The 15585-nt window shown below is 40.4% G+C and overlaps 2 protein-coding genes across 2 annotated transcripts in view; one reads left to right on the top strand and one right to left on the bottom strand.

Annotated features, from left to right (window-relative positions):
* Positions 1–1326, bottom strand: part of grik3 (glutamate ionotropic receptor kainate type subunit 3) — a 105546-nt gene extending 104220 nt beyond the window's left edge. The window contains exon 1 of the mRNA XM_073485219.1: positions 1212–1326. Within this exon, the coding sequence (XP_073341320.1) occupies positions 1212–1326 (115 nt within the window). The remainder of the gene's footprint in view (positions 1–1211) is intronic.
* zc3h12aa (zinc finger CCCH-type containing 12Aa) overlaps positions 1–15585 on the top strand; it is a 339114-nt gene that overhangs the window by 203201 nt on the left and 120328 nt on the right. The gene's annotated exons all lie outside the window — the stretch shown is intronic.

The raw sequence follows: 15585 nt of genomic DNA, 5'->3' as shown, positions 1-15585 counted from the left end.
AGGTGAGAGAGCTCTATAATTAATCCTGTTAAAGTCTAACAACTTTCATTTGAAGGGATGTAGCTTCTCACTGCCCACCCACTGAGCCTGACAGAAATTATGTATTACAAAATTCTGACTTGCAGATGTGTCAGCTGGTCTGAGGGGGGGAAAAAAGGCCATTTAGCTCTCTGTTCGAGCACTCTGCAGTTACATTATTCCACTTTCGCCCATTATTTATACCTCGAAGACAAAAAAGCCCCCCATGCCATTAAAAGATGCTCTCGCTCCCTGCCTGCCTTGTACTCCCGGCTGTTGTGGTGGTATGTTAATGTGGCCCAGTGCCATTTTGAGTAATTGTCCTGCATGGCACTCCGCCAAATGTCAAAAACGATTTGCCTCGTGACAAAAACCGTATTGATCTTCATTCTGCTCCTGTCTCTTGGCGGCGCAAAATGCTTCATCGCGTCGCCAGCCCTCCGAATGACAATTCTCACATTGTCCCTCGGTGTGAGATTGGGAAAAGAGACAAGAGCAGCACAAAACCACACTGCTTCTTGTTTTTTTGTGTCTCACACAACACAAATGTGAAAGATCAGGGGGAGGGCAACTCCGGACATGATGAGTGTTTATGTCTCCTCTGTGTGTGTGTGTGCATAATCAGAAGATAAAACTTATCTCCACACACACACACACACACACACACACACACACACACAGTTTGAAACTTTTTTCTGATGGTGCTTTTTTCTTTATTTAATACTTTAACTTCTAATTTAACAGACTGTCCTTAAAAGCTCCAAACTTACTTCCAGAAGGCATGGCAATGAGCCTGAATTTAAACTGGTGACTCAACACGCTGGCTGCAGAAAACGGAACAGACAAAGCAGCGAGTGCACAGAGGTCACACTAACCCACAGTGTTTCACTGCGCGGTCCCTGAGTGGAGAAGGCATCCTCAATTTTGCAGGCAATCGTCTGCAATAACGCAGCGCTCTCTCTTGTTGCATACTGCTTGACCCCCTCGTTTAAGTAAAAACTGCGAATTCACACACGAGACGAGAATGAAAAGGACTGCTCGTTTAGTCCCCCACCAAAAAAAAAAACACTACTGGCTGCCGCTGTGAGCGCACGGATGGTGACCCGCACTGGAAACGAGCTGATAAGGGGAGCAACTTTCAAGGTTATAACGCAAACGTGTGCGTGTGTGTGCGTGGTGTTTGTGTAACTTACCTATTCGAATTACATGAGGCATCCCGTAAGAGTAGTGAATCCAAAAGAGACATGCAATCAGCCATGTCCAGTATTCCCAAATCGCACTCCGGGGAGACAGCCAAGTATTTCGCATGGTTGTAAAGTCGCGGGATCCACTTTTTTAAAATTCCAAAGACGACTCAGAATTGCTCATCAAAACTGAATTCGACGGAGCATATATGGATTTTGGTGCCTGCGACAAATTTGCGCTCATTGTACTTGGTGCAACATTCTCTCGGCTCTCTCTTTCTTTTTCTCTCTCTCTGTTACTCACAAGTCTGAGAGCGGCTCGATCAGGATGAAGCCCCTCAGTCCCTCACAGGCGGATCGGTGATACACCTGCGATCGCAGGCTGCTACAATTAGCCTGCAGGAGTCTCTGTATCCCCTCCTACCGCCGATGCTATCTGTCTACTGGCAAGTACCACGGCAACAGCCGAGCCTGACTCCCGCACCGCTGTGGAGGAGGAGAACTGCGCCTGCGGAACTTTGGGTCGCCTCGAACGATCCTGTCGCCCGAAAGACAAACAGAGAAACGCGTCACAAGACGAGTGTGCTGAGGAATTTGAACGCACTTCGGACGTTCAGAGAAAGTCTCACTGCAGCTCGAGCACTCCAGTCCCTCGCTCCGCTCATGAGAACTGTTCACATCACACACACAGACTTTGTGAAGGTGGACAAGCCGCTCCGCGACGCTCCTCTCCAGTTGCGCGCGGCGATGGCGCGATGCTGGCTGTTGAAGAAGGTCCAAAATCTGCTCCAAAAGGGCTCTTTGTTACACAGTAGTGTTTAAAAAAAAAATCTTCTAGTTGGTGCTGGACGGAAAGGTAGTGCAGAAAGCCGTGCATCTGCGTGCGTCTGACGGACCCTCCTTCCACGGTGCCACTAGAGGCACGCGTCGTTACGCATACTTGTCAACTATGTCCAAGAAGTATTTTATGGAGGTGAGAGGGATCCGAATAATGACCCGGTTATCTACTTTCCCGGGTCATTGTACACACGTGCAGTATGTTATCCGCAATTTTCCAACACATTTTATATGAAGAGATGTTTTGTTTTTTGTGTGAATGACATGAGATTGTAGATTTCTTCCTTATTTACTGCACTGAGATTGGAAATTGCAATTTTTTTTTCTTTGCCATGAGCAAAACAGACACAGAGGAAACCACCCCCCGGGCTGCCTACAGTATTGTGAATGGGATGAATTATTTGCAGGAGGGAAATAAGCGTCAGCTGAGGATTGGGCCATTGACAAACGGGCTTCTTATCGCTGTTATTTGGGACATTTTGTCTGTGTCAATGAGTACATTAAACCCCCGTAACTGCTCGGTGCCTATCTCGGCTGTCCATATTTCATGCCCCTGCAAAGAGCCGTCAAATGCAAGCTGCAGGTTACATATACAATCACATGGAGAGGGAGAGCTGCTCGTGGCTCCCTCACCACTGCAGTGAAGGAGGGATGAAAGTATTGCATTACCTGTTTGGGGTACAGATTTTAGTTAAGTGTTTTAATGCTTAAACAGATACCTGAAACTTGTGGCATCATCAAAAAAGCTGAAATTGACTTTGGATAGATGATTAATTTATAACTCTGATCAGAGCTAGGATCATTTTTAATATGCAGATACAGAGATAGATGGATATTTCCCAGACAAATAGGAATCTATTTGACATCACACATAATCAAGATGATTGTAAACATTTTTTATTTTTATATTTTGAATAAGCCAACGCGGAAAATTGTAATATTTTCTGTTAATGATTCACAGTTTTTAAGCATATTCTGAAAAATGCACTGCTACATTTCTTTGTGCTTAATAGAACGCTGTTGATGAGATGGTGCTGCGGCTCATTGGTTTTATTTTTCTGTTTAGAATGGGGGAGAGGAATAAACTGTGCATCAGGGGGCATGCAAGCAAGAACAAGCCAGACTGACTGCCACTGCATATTCATGTCTCCCGCAGCAGATTTATCGCCTCTTGGCACAATGTAAGGACTATCAACGTGAGTTATGTGGCCCGGCTCTCGCATTATCGAGATTCATTGACTTGCTGCTCTTTCAAATACAAAATGTACACAGCTCTAGCAAACAAGACATTCTGGGTCTGTGGGTGCCCTCTATGGAGAGATGGCGGTGTGTGCTTTCAATCACCTGCGCTGATAACTGGAGGGAGTCAGGCCCCTGGAGCAGGAGAGTTTCCCCCCGCTGTAACACAAAGAGAAGAGAGAAGAGATGTGAAGCACAAGATAGAGCACAAGTTAGATTTCTACATTTTTAAATAGCTGTTGACGGAAACTGGATTTTAATTGTTTGTGTTTCTCGCAGCAGTTGGCATTCAGTCTCCATGTAGTCATCAGTTCTGTCTCCCGTTCACCCCTTGTCTTTGTAAGAAGTGCCATATGTTATGATGTCTCTGGTCATTACAGGAAATGGTGGCGATGCACTTTGGCAGTGGGAGGAAGTGGAGCCAGGAGGATTATTAGAAGAGACCAGAGCAGCAGTGGTGTCACATCATTAACATGTTATGTTTTACAGGCTGAAATCAGCGTTCAAGCAGCAGTATTCTGATCTTTCACTTAGGTAAAAGTACAAATACAACGATGTAAAAATAGTCCAATTTTAAAATGTAATAGTCCTGCATTCAAAACCCTACTTCGGATCCACAGTGAAAGTACTCATTCTGCAGAAAATGGACCATTTTTGCTTCACAGAGATGTTGTCTCTGTCTCCTGCCCAGGAACTGCAGATGTAAATTAGCTTTGAGCTAACTCTGGTAGAGCTAAGAAGCTGTGCACTGTTCCTGTCAAATAAATAAGCAAAATAGATAAGTGGATTTTTTATTTTTTTGTATAATACATTACTACATTATGCAATAATGTGTGAGTAATATACTTTACTGCTGTAGCTGGTCATAGTGGAGCTAATTTTAACTTCTTCACCACCTAATCTGACTTTAAAGGAACAGTTCACCCAAAAATGAAAATTCAGTCATTGTCTACTCGCCCCCATGTAGACGGAAAGTAAGGTGAAGTTTCGTAGTCCGCAAAACATTTTTGGAGTTTCACAGCAAAACAGCGTTGTAGCTAACAAACTAAATTAGATGGAGACTTGTTTTTAAAAAAACAACAACACCAAAAAAGCTTGTAGTTACAAGGAAGATTCGGCTTATAAGGGATATTACCTGAGGAGGTGTCTATTTTCAGGAAATAATGGCGACTTGGAGGCCAGAATCATCCGACACGCAGCCTCTGCTGGAATAAGTGGGATAATATCCTTATGTCGCTCATACCAGCAGAAGTCACATGGTCACTTGCCGAAGAAACATTAAGACCATTAATATATATTTTTACGTGTTTAGCGATCAAAAGTTTTTCACAAGCCACAACTCTGTGTCTCCAGCAACACCTGAGATTTTGACTAACTAACAGCTGAAACAATCATTACCATCCTGTAAGGTTCTTATGTAGTGAAAACATTGTTCAGTGAATAGGGCGAACTTTTCCTTTAACTTACTATTAAAATAATAACATGCAAGAGTCGATGAAGAGAGGGAGGCAGCGCTTCTGTCCACTGTATGGATTTATCGCAACACATACTGAGCACAAGACACCAAGCTGGTCTCTGTGCGTCACTGAATCTCCTTGTTGCACCGTCTGTTCTCTTTGAGCAGGTGTTGTTTTATCAGCCGCTGCAACTCTTTACCCCATACAGGTCAAATTCAACTCCTCCAAGTTTGGCATCGACATTTTTCCCCTCAGCTACCTTGTTGTTGTACATTTTGGCATCAAACTCATCCCAACGGGAGTGCTTTCGGACATCCAGTCACGCAAAGGCAGCTCACATAACATTTTCAGATCCTGCCTCTCCAGCATCTTATCATCCCTCTCACTCTCCTGTGTATCAGTTATCATCAGTGATGGATGTGTCTGTCTTATACTCCTAGCTGTACATTAGGGCAGATGCTTCCTGTTTTTTCCCAATCTCAGTGAGAGTCTGTACATTCTCTGTTCTCTGACCACTTCACTTTTATCAATACATTTAAAGTATGTCTATACGTTTCCCTCAGTTACTAGGTGTTGGCAGAATATCCCATACTTTACATTTAAGTTCAGTAGTTTAGTCCAGTGGTTCTCTATTTATGGGTCAGTCCCCTCCAAAAGGTCACAGGATAAATGTGACGGGTCTCGAGATGATTAATAGAGGGAGACATAAATTTAAATTTTTCTTTTGTCAAATAAAAAAATATGTATTGGATGATTTGACCTCTTTAAACAACTCTTGGAACAAGTCACAGACAACTGGAACAAGCTCACAGGCCAAAAGCCTGGGAATGTGTGTTTAATAAACAACAATGCAATGCATTTCTATAAGCTTCATCAATCTAGGGTTGCACACTATTATCAGCATGTTAGCGGTATCAGCTGATAAAGGCTCTATAAATTAAATATCGCATTTGCCAAAAATGAACATTTGCATTTACTGCATCTGCCAGTGGATGAAAAGAAGGTAACGCCTGCACACTTAACACCAATAGGCTGACGAGCTCTACTGTATGATGGCAGGTGTGGTTGATCATCCGCACTGTCCTGAGTAATAAGCATCCAAATCATCCAAAGTTGTACATAGGAGAAAATACACAACAGAAATATAAAACCATATATCCAAACATATGTCTCATAAAGTAAGTGTGTAGGGGTTATCTTCTTTTCATTCATTTCAGTGTCTTGATAGTCATGCAATTACATGATGTGCACATAACCAGCCTCCTTTTCCTGCATCTAATATGTGAATTCCACTACAGGAGGGACTGTAGTGGAAAATATGTGCGTATCGGTATCGGCAATCAGCTGGAAAATATTGGATATTAAAAAAAAAAAAATCCAATGTCGTATATCCCTGATCCAAACTGTTTTCAATGTAAAAATCTGAAATTAATCTGAAAATTGAGTGTTAGCTCTAGCTGTCAGATAAATATAGTCGAGTAAATCATGCAGTATATCTCTCTAAAATGTAGGGTGCAAGTATAAACTGGCATCAAATGGGAATATTCACTACCCAAGATCTACGCATGTACAGTCCAGTACTCCAGTAAATGCACCGCAGCCACGGTCTGTTCACCCTGCTGCCATCTGGCAAAGGATACAGAAGGTATCTGCTGCCATACCAGCAGACTACAGAGCAGCTTCATCCCCCAGGCTGTGAGACTCCTCAATTCATCATCAATACTCCATTTTCTAAAATAGATGTGGCACAAAGGATTTGAAAATAGTTTCGTTTTTTTTTAAAACTTTACAAGGTAAATTTTTTAACCGTGTATAGAAACACACACAAAACAGCAATGGTAATAATAACGATAGAAATCTTCTCATTTTCAGTTAAAGCAAAAAATAAGCATATTTGCATAGAAAAAGAACTACACCATCACTTTAATCTGAATAAAGCAGGTTGCACACTTCCTACAGGTTCCTGTTGACTTAACATTGGTTTCAAAAGTGGTAGTTTGTCTCCTTCGTGTTATTCTGATTCAGCCGTGGTTGAGGCAAAAAGAAACAGAAGTAACACAGAGGCCTATTAAAACAACATCAAAACCACTGCTGAAATAACTCAGTCCAGTCTCTACTTTGAGTAAATTAAAAAGTCATTTAAGTGGGCACTTTTTAAGCAGGTCACACGTCTATATACGACCGCGCAGTCAGCTCTATTCTTTTCCCTGTGAAATGATTGCTGTTGCATTTACAACCGGCCAGCGATCAATGCCTCGTCTGGCAAGTTGGTCATAACTAATGGCTCCAGAAACACCAAGTCTCCTTTGAGAAGCTGGAGACATTGACAAGAGGTGTACTTAGTTGACGGGATTGATCAGCACTCTGTTTATTTTTTTATTTTTTTTTAAGATTGTGAGAGAGGAGAAAAGAAGACAATCAATTTCCACGCGGCGCCTTTCACTGCTTGCTTATACACCTATGATTGGCTGGAGAAGATGTGCAATCCAAAATGCTAGATTGTTCATAATTATTTGGAAAAATTGCAGCGCTTCGATTGAGCCTTAAGAATGAATCATGTGAAACATTTTCACCATTGATTTTGCTTGTCTTTTCAAGAGAAACATAAAGAACTCTGCCACCAGACTGAACATAATGCCGAAGATCGAACATCTCCCCTCAACAATCGCTCAATAGGAACTCATCTCTAAGTCTAAGTCTGTGGTTATAAATTACATGCCTTTTATCAAGTCTTCTTGCTGGGATTCACTATTTTTTGATGGCGGAGCTTTAGCTTTGTTAAAAGAAAAGATGATTGTTTCATCAAAAGGCCACAGAGTCAACTTTTCAAACTATGAGGGAGTTGCATTGATCTCTTAGAAGAAAAGAGTGACAATTCAGAAATCGGTTTGAAGGCATAGACGCTCGACGCTTGGGATTAGAAAAAAAAAATCATTGTGAGTTGAATAAAGTACACCTGAGATGTCTATTTTGTGTCTGCTTCTTTTGTCGAAGCCCTGTGTCTTCACTGAATTAAAACATTTTGTGTTGAAAAAACCTGTCCGCTGTCAGGCAGAGTAGCACATACTTCATGAAGAAAGCTGCAATGTCATATAGCTGCTGGTTGTACACATCGCTGCCACGACAGGGTTTGTGGCAACTCCATTACATCAGGTCTACAATGTCCATGCAGCTTTTTGTGGGCAGACACAGACAATTAAATGTCGATTTACTCTATTCAACTGTACTGAGGCAATATAGCTGCTTTGCTGACAGATTGAATACTTGCTACAGCCCCGCGCTCTTATGATTCAAGGCAAGGTGCCATGTGCAGACAAGGTTATGAGGAATTGGCCCAATTCTTTCCCTGATTGCAACGTTTACTGGGGCTCCATACCGCTCCGGCTTGGTGTTGGAGACTGCTCAAGATGTATGTGCCGCTGCTGACGTATGTGGCGGCGGTGTGTTGGGGAGAGGGTAGACAATCACAACCCTGATCAGTCATCCAGACAGCCTGTGAGATGGGAAATGACTGCTAGCGGGGTTCAGCCACTGGTTATAGATGAGAAAGGCACAGAGTAATAATAGATTCCTGACCAACCTGATTCATCAATTGAAATATTAGAGTTATCGCCCTTATCATCCCCATTATCTATAACCGCTGAATGCCAGTTTAAAATTGTGGAGCAGTTTGTATGCTCGTATAGAAAAAAAAAAATCCCAGCGACAGTTTGTGACCTTTAAATCAACACTTCTATATTTGGCGCAAATAGGTGCTACTGTGAGAGAACACGATGAATGTCATGGTTGCGAAAGATGCTTATATGAGCCTGTCAAATGTAGAACAATTCATCCGCTACAACAAAATCTGAAGCTGTTCAGCTCTCGAGTGACGGGTGCTTGATGTTCGAGCGAACCTTTAAGGTCAAGGAGGCAAACTGGGGAATTAAAATCACACTCGAACGCTTGTGTTGGAGAACCTATGGAGTGCAATCAGGATGTGATTAATTTTCTCGCAAAACTCTCTGTGATTATACTTGACCCTGCGTGCACCGTATGCATCAGTGGTCCTGACCTACACTCAGGCTGTCATCAGGATGTAGTCATGGCTGGGATGTTGTTTTTTGTCCTATGCTGAGGGCATATTATTTGCATAGTTATTGTCATGCTTCGGATTTGTTGGTGAAGGCTTGGTTTTTTTTATACATTTTTGTTTTTTGAAAGGGCCCTCAGCGCTTTATCCAACCATATGTGGCTGTAAACATGATACGAGCATGTATTCAGATGCTGCGCACAATTATAACAGAAATAAATTACTGCTGTACATTGATTTATGATCAGAGGAACGTTACTAAATGCTGGTATCACTGATGCATGTTGATTTTAAGGTGCACTTGTGATCCCACATAGTTTTTCCTGATGGAGAACCATACAACATTTGACAGTTTGCCTGTACCTAACTTTCATTCAGTAAGTGCAAAGTATCAAAACATTTGTTGAACATACAAAATACAAAGTAACATCAACCCTACTACAAACCCATGCATACAGATCAGGGCTGCCCACCAGATATACCTAGAGAAAGAAAATATTTAAAGGTGCAATTTGTCAGAATTTTAGTTGGAAATATTCAAAAATTAACCAGAATTATCAGCAGGATGTGAAGTATCATGTTGAAGAGGTATCTACTGCATTTCCATGTTAACAAGCCCTGGCCTGTCCTGGTCCAAAGCTCCTGGGCTAGCGGTGTAAGAACCTACACTTCCCTGTTTTTTTTTAAGCTCACAGTCCGGACAACTAGCTCCATCGCTACCTGAGCTAACTATCTATTGGTAGCCTCTGTTAGCAGCATTTGGTGCTAATGCTGCCCCTATTTTTTCTAACTATGAATACGACAGGTGGCAAATTCTTACGCATTGCACCTTTTTAAATAATTGTGATATAAAAGTCTGTTTATGATGTTTTATTTCATTTATTTATAAAAGAAAAAAATGCTCTTTAAATACGTAGTATCCCTAATTAATTTAATTTAATTCATCCAGCTTTTTGCCGTTAAGTTTCAGTTTTGACCGTAAGGGAGAAAGTTTGGGCCTCCCTGATATAGATAATGCAATAATATAAAAGGGGAAAGGACAAAGTACTGTACCAATGATTTCAACTAACCATTATTTCCATTATGTAAAAATCTGCTGATTTTCTCAGTTAATCAGTTGATTGTTTTGTTTTTGAAATGCCAAATGTCTCTCAAATTTTTGCCAATTTTCTCTTGATTATTTCAAACATACTGAGCCCGAATGAGGCTATGTTGTAACACTTGTCAAGATTAAAATAGCATCAAACCCTTATGTCACTAGGAACTGTAATGTTTCTTAGTCATACTGAACAAACCGATGCTGCTTTCCTCCCTGACAGGTGCACTCAGGCATGGCTTTGCTGAGCTTAATGTATAAGGCTTGCGTAATGTGTAAAAATAAAACCATAATTATGAGTTTTTAGTCCAGAACTATGGGCAGGCCATCAGCGAAGCATCCTTTAAGTATGTTTACTATCTCCAGAGAGTTTGTGCAGTGCTTCAAAGTGAGGCGGAGTGAGAGGCCGGTATCATGACATGCCTTGCAAATGCTCCAGCAGCCGATACCCACAAGGCTTTGTTTCGGAGGTTATCTTCACTCTGCACTCAGTTCACTCGAGTAGCCTATCTATCAGTGACGAAAAGGGAACAGTGGTGACAGCCACAGTACGATTAGACGCCATGTCAGCTAAAATTGCGCAGACAGTTGAACAGGGCCAGCCTTTGTTGTTGTTTACACAGCATTTGCCCATCATTAGGCTTGGCAGGGCTGGCTGCCGACTCCTTTTATATTAATTAAAATGAATATACAGTAAAGACGGCACGTGTGGCTCCCAGCCAGAATTTTGAAGTAAGACTCAATTAACCTCAATGACCCTGTCGAACACAAACAATGAGAAATTAATTATATGCAGCATCCAACCCAGACAAGCTTAGTGGCTTCAAAACTGCATTATAAATGGTTTAGAATGCATTTCCACCTTGTTTTCATTTGTGTCTGCCAAATCAATGGCCCATTAAAAAATCTGCAGCAACGTAACATGGATATCATGAAAGCATAGGTGTTTGCAGAGCATGAGAGCCTCAAGAATACTCGTGTGGGTTTTATTGATTTAACTTTAATGTCAGACAGACACAGGCTTGTCAAAAATTTTGAAACAAGAGTGAGCACCATGTTGGTCTGCGCTGTCTTTATATTGTGGTGAGGGACCTTGAGGTTTCCCACATTTGATGTCAAGTTTATGAGTCTTGTTTGACACAACAGCACACAAGTTGATTATATCGGTCAAAGAGAACATATTCGTTTCAGACAGGTCACACAGGATTGCAGCCAAAAAACTGCACGCACCCGCGTGTACTGTGTCGCGCATGAACGCGCCGATATCTTGGCGAATGGTTGACTGAACATAACCATTTGCCACCAATGAATGTAAACGGGAGCATCATTGACTCCCATGGGAGTAAACAACGCTTATATGTATGCTCATAATTTGATTGTAGTTCATTACAAATCCAGTGGTTGGCGCTATTGCATAGCCTGATGAAGGCTCTCGGCCAGAAGGAAAGCCTCTGATTGGTCAACAGACGCAGCCGAGGCCTCATGGGACTGCCAGTTGACGGCTAACAATCATGCTGACAACAACAAGACTGTTTCTAACCCGCTTTTGACAATGTAAATTTAGTTAGTTTTTTACTGCCAAAAGTGATACATTGCTGTTGTGATACATGAAAGTGATACATTAGCGAAAAGCTAATGTTAAGCTATAAAGACGACATTGCTGTCGCATGACTTAAACGTCACCACCACTAAGCATCTTACTGCACAATTAATATACGTGTTTTGTATTGTTTGATCAACCCACAAGTGGTGAAGTTAGAGTTTGATTAGTTTGCAACTGAAGTCGGCCTGTAAAGACGGACTGGTGAGTAGATGAGTCTCCGTGTTTCGGCACAATGATGTTTAATGTCAGTGACAACTTCTGTAGTCTCATTTAGCCACTTGTTAGCAGCCACCGTTTTTAAGACAAGTAAGCACGTTATAATTAAATTGTGGGACATTTAATGATGTATTTTGCGCAGAGGAACAAAACATGTAAACATCTTGAGCCTGTGGTAACCACAGACCTTATTTCAGGCATTTAACCAAAAACCCATTCAATAATCCCATTGACTTTGAGACGGGGGAACCGAAATCCAAAAATCCAAACTGATTTTTGGGTTTCAGGACTGATTACTACAGCACTCGATAGAAAAAATAGTTCTGAGCAGCTCTTTTACAAGGCTGAAAAAAAGAAAAAATGGAAGAAATGAACGTGATTTAATTTTTGGGACTGTGAACCTTTTGTGAAGTGAACGTTGAACTAGCTCTTGCGTAGTGTGACCTGGAACAACACTGACACACTGTGTAACTTAATATGTGTCCCACTGTTGCAGGCAGACACACATTCAGACAACCTGTGAAACAAAGTGTCTCACTAATTTGAAACGTGTTTCCATTTGTGCACAATACAGTGATCCGCAGACTTTCATGTTATCACATTGGCAGTTATGAGTAATTGCACCCTGCAGCAGTCCCAACCCCTGGACAACTTTTAATTATGTTACAAAGTGCACATGCTCTCCTGCATTAATGTCTCCGCTGGAGTCTTGAACGATTACATTCTCTCTGGTGTCGTACAAGGACTAGCTTCCTTAAATCTCAAAACTATGTTTATTAATCTTGCCAGATAAACTCACTCCATGATATTTGTGGATGTGAGTTAGGGATTATGCTTTGTGTTGTGTATGATAAGGAATTAAAAAAAAAAATGTGCAGAAAAGCCGATGAATGCTTACAACAGCTGAAAGGCACCAGGGGAGCTGAGGTCTCTTTTTTTTTTGAAGAAAAGAAAATAGCAGAGATTGAGCGCTGACAACATGAATGAATGAACCCACTGTAACATATTCCTCGGGCACTGTGGATCATTTATGTCTTGTATGGCCTATGCCTGGAACATTTCTCCCCGTGGAGACGAATGTGTGCGTGTGCTGTCCATCATCGGAGGAGCAGATGAGTGTGAAGGGAAGCTCACACCAACCAGCAGCATGTCACTCACAGTTTCATGTTGGGCAAGCCCCTCTTGTCACACTTGAGTCAAGGAACATGTTGAGGTCTGATGGCTTCACAGTTTGACCAAAACATCAGTATCAGAAACATGAATCTATATCTTCTTTTGTTTTTTTTCCACACTGCAGATAAGCAAAAACACTATTTTTATATATATAGATATATAGATATATATATAGATATATAGATATATAGATATAGATATATAGATATAGATATATAGATATAGATATAGATATATATATATATATATAGATATAGATATATATATAGATATATAGATATAGATAGATAGATAGATAGATAGATAGATATAGATAGATAGATAGATATAGATAGATAGATAGATATAGATATATATAGATAGATATAGATATATAGATATATAGATATAGATATAGATATATAGATATAGATATATAGATATATATAGATATTTATTGTATGTATGTATATATATTGTATGTATATCTTTTATGTACATATCTTGCATTTATCCTAATTCAAATCAGTGTTATTATGCAGCTCACGTCGTGAAACATGTAGATTCTGTTCAATTAAAAAATGTTGCAAGGAGCTCAATTATTTCCCTAGTTCATCAGATACGTACTAGGGTGGATAACGCAAAGGAACAAGCTCAAAAATGTGCAGCTACATAGCAACAAGTCTCGTAGTCGTACACTTTCTTCCCTCCAGAATTTCTTAATATCCTGAGTGATATGAGACCAATTTTCCAGAGAGGATTAAAGAGTCCTTTGGGATACATCTGCTGAGATAACATGATGCTGAAACCATGAAGGTGTACTGAGGTTTTGAAGTAAGTAGGAGGAGTAAGTTTAAAAATATTGCATTTTAAATTTTTCAATTTCATTGAAGATTTATTAGATATTTAAATGTTGATGAATACAGACTTGTTTAGGTATAAAACACCTATTAAATGCTTGACCGATTACGGCCGCATACATTAAAGCACGCTGTAAAAATGACCACCGCACTTACTGAAGTTATCACAGACTGTAACGAGAGACAGGGTTCATTTGGAAACATGCTCTTATAATCAATGTACACTGCAGCGTGCCGGCTTAATCAAAGATCTTGTACATGGATAATCGCTACAAGTGAACCTTGCCTGGCTGCCATTTGCATATATTGAGTTACAGGAGTCAGTCTCGCTCACACTCTATCCAGTGGATCACTGCATGTGATCTTATCTGCGTGGAGCTGAAAACATCAAATGCGCTCGCTTCAAATCATTTTTCTCACATCAGTGTGGTTATAGCTTGACGCTAATTCTGTTTAATGGAGGGCTAGAATGCAATTCTAAATCCATTATAGAGTTACGCTAATTTTGTTGAAGTGGAAAATGTCACTGCTTTATGTATTAGTTTGTAAGTGAACTTGTAATTGCAGCTACGATTGGATAATGTGCAAACATGTGACCGATCATTAATTATATTGTATTTGAATTAGTGTTTGTCTGTTTGGCTCTGATGATGTACATTATGGCCATCGTCCAAGGGCCATCTGGGCCCCCACACGAGGTTGAGAGGTTAATCTAAGCGGTCGCAAGGTGATTGACAGGAGAGACTTTCCTGAAATCTTTGTCTGAGTCTGTGGAGACAAATTAGTCTTTAACCAATTTAATTAATCCTAACTTTCTGAAACAAAAAAAGAGGTGACAAACAAACAAGTGACCGAATGGTGGTGACCAGTTTGTTGTTTTCCAACCACAATTAAACTCTCTGTTGAAGAGGAAAACATTCAAGCATTTTTCTGGACAACTACTATCTGTTTACGCCTCTCATCAGAGGAAAAGACACACGAGAGTTAGATCATCTCCGTCAGTTCCAACTGAAAAGCTGAACAGAAAAAGTTCTTACTTTATTTTCTCATAAATAAACAGAACAAACTCTTATTGAATAAAAATATAAGCAGGGTTAAATCACTACATTTCCAGTGGAAATTCTGACTTGGATTTCTTACTATTTTATTATTTTTCTGCTGTAATGACTACTAATATGCTCTTAAAAGACAAAAGACTGTTGGGATGGCTTATTTGCAAGATGATTGACTGGAGGGACAAACAGAGAACACATCATAATGCAAGATTCACAATATTCTTCCGATGTGATGTGATTTTCTTTATTTATGCATTTGCCAATAAAACCACAGCTAACAGATTTAATTACAGTTTGTTCAAAAGACTTTCATAATGCTCTTGCAACACTGTTAATCACATCTTAACAGCACAATATAATGACACCATAATATGAGTTTCATCAGTTGTATAATTAGTTTCATCAGTCATATAACTACACAGCAGAGTATGTTTCTGCAAACCCACATATAGCTTGCAACTGAACATTTGTTTAGGTTCAATTTCTATTTCTGTCTTGTAACAATGCTGTGCTATAATCTGGTTAGGTTTAGGCACAAAAACCCTGTGGTTAGGGTTAGGAAAACATCAAGGTTTTGCTTGTAACACCCGCCACACCCATTTTTTTTTTTTTTTGCCACAAACACAGCTGGAGATGGCCTGACTTTCCATCAAAAATATAATTTTTTTTGTCACCAAACACGGCTGGTGTACAGCTTACAAATGTTGAAACGCAGTGGTCCATCATCAAAACATCACGTGGTTTCACACTTACAGATGTTGAAACGCAGGCTTGAGCTGCGGTCACCGACTTGGCA

The sequence above is a fragment of the Pagrus major genome, chromosome 17, assembly GCF_040436345.1.
Source record: "Pagrus major chromosome 17, Pma_NU_1.0".
NCBI lineage: Eukaryota > Metazoa > Chordata > Actinopteri > Spariformes > Sparidae > Pagrus > Pagrus major.
This window is presented reverse-complemented; position numbering and strand designations above follow the sequence as displayed.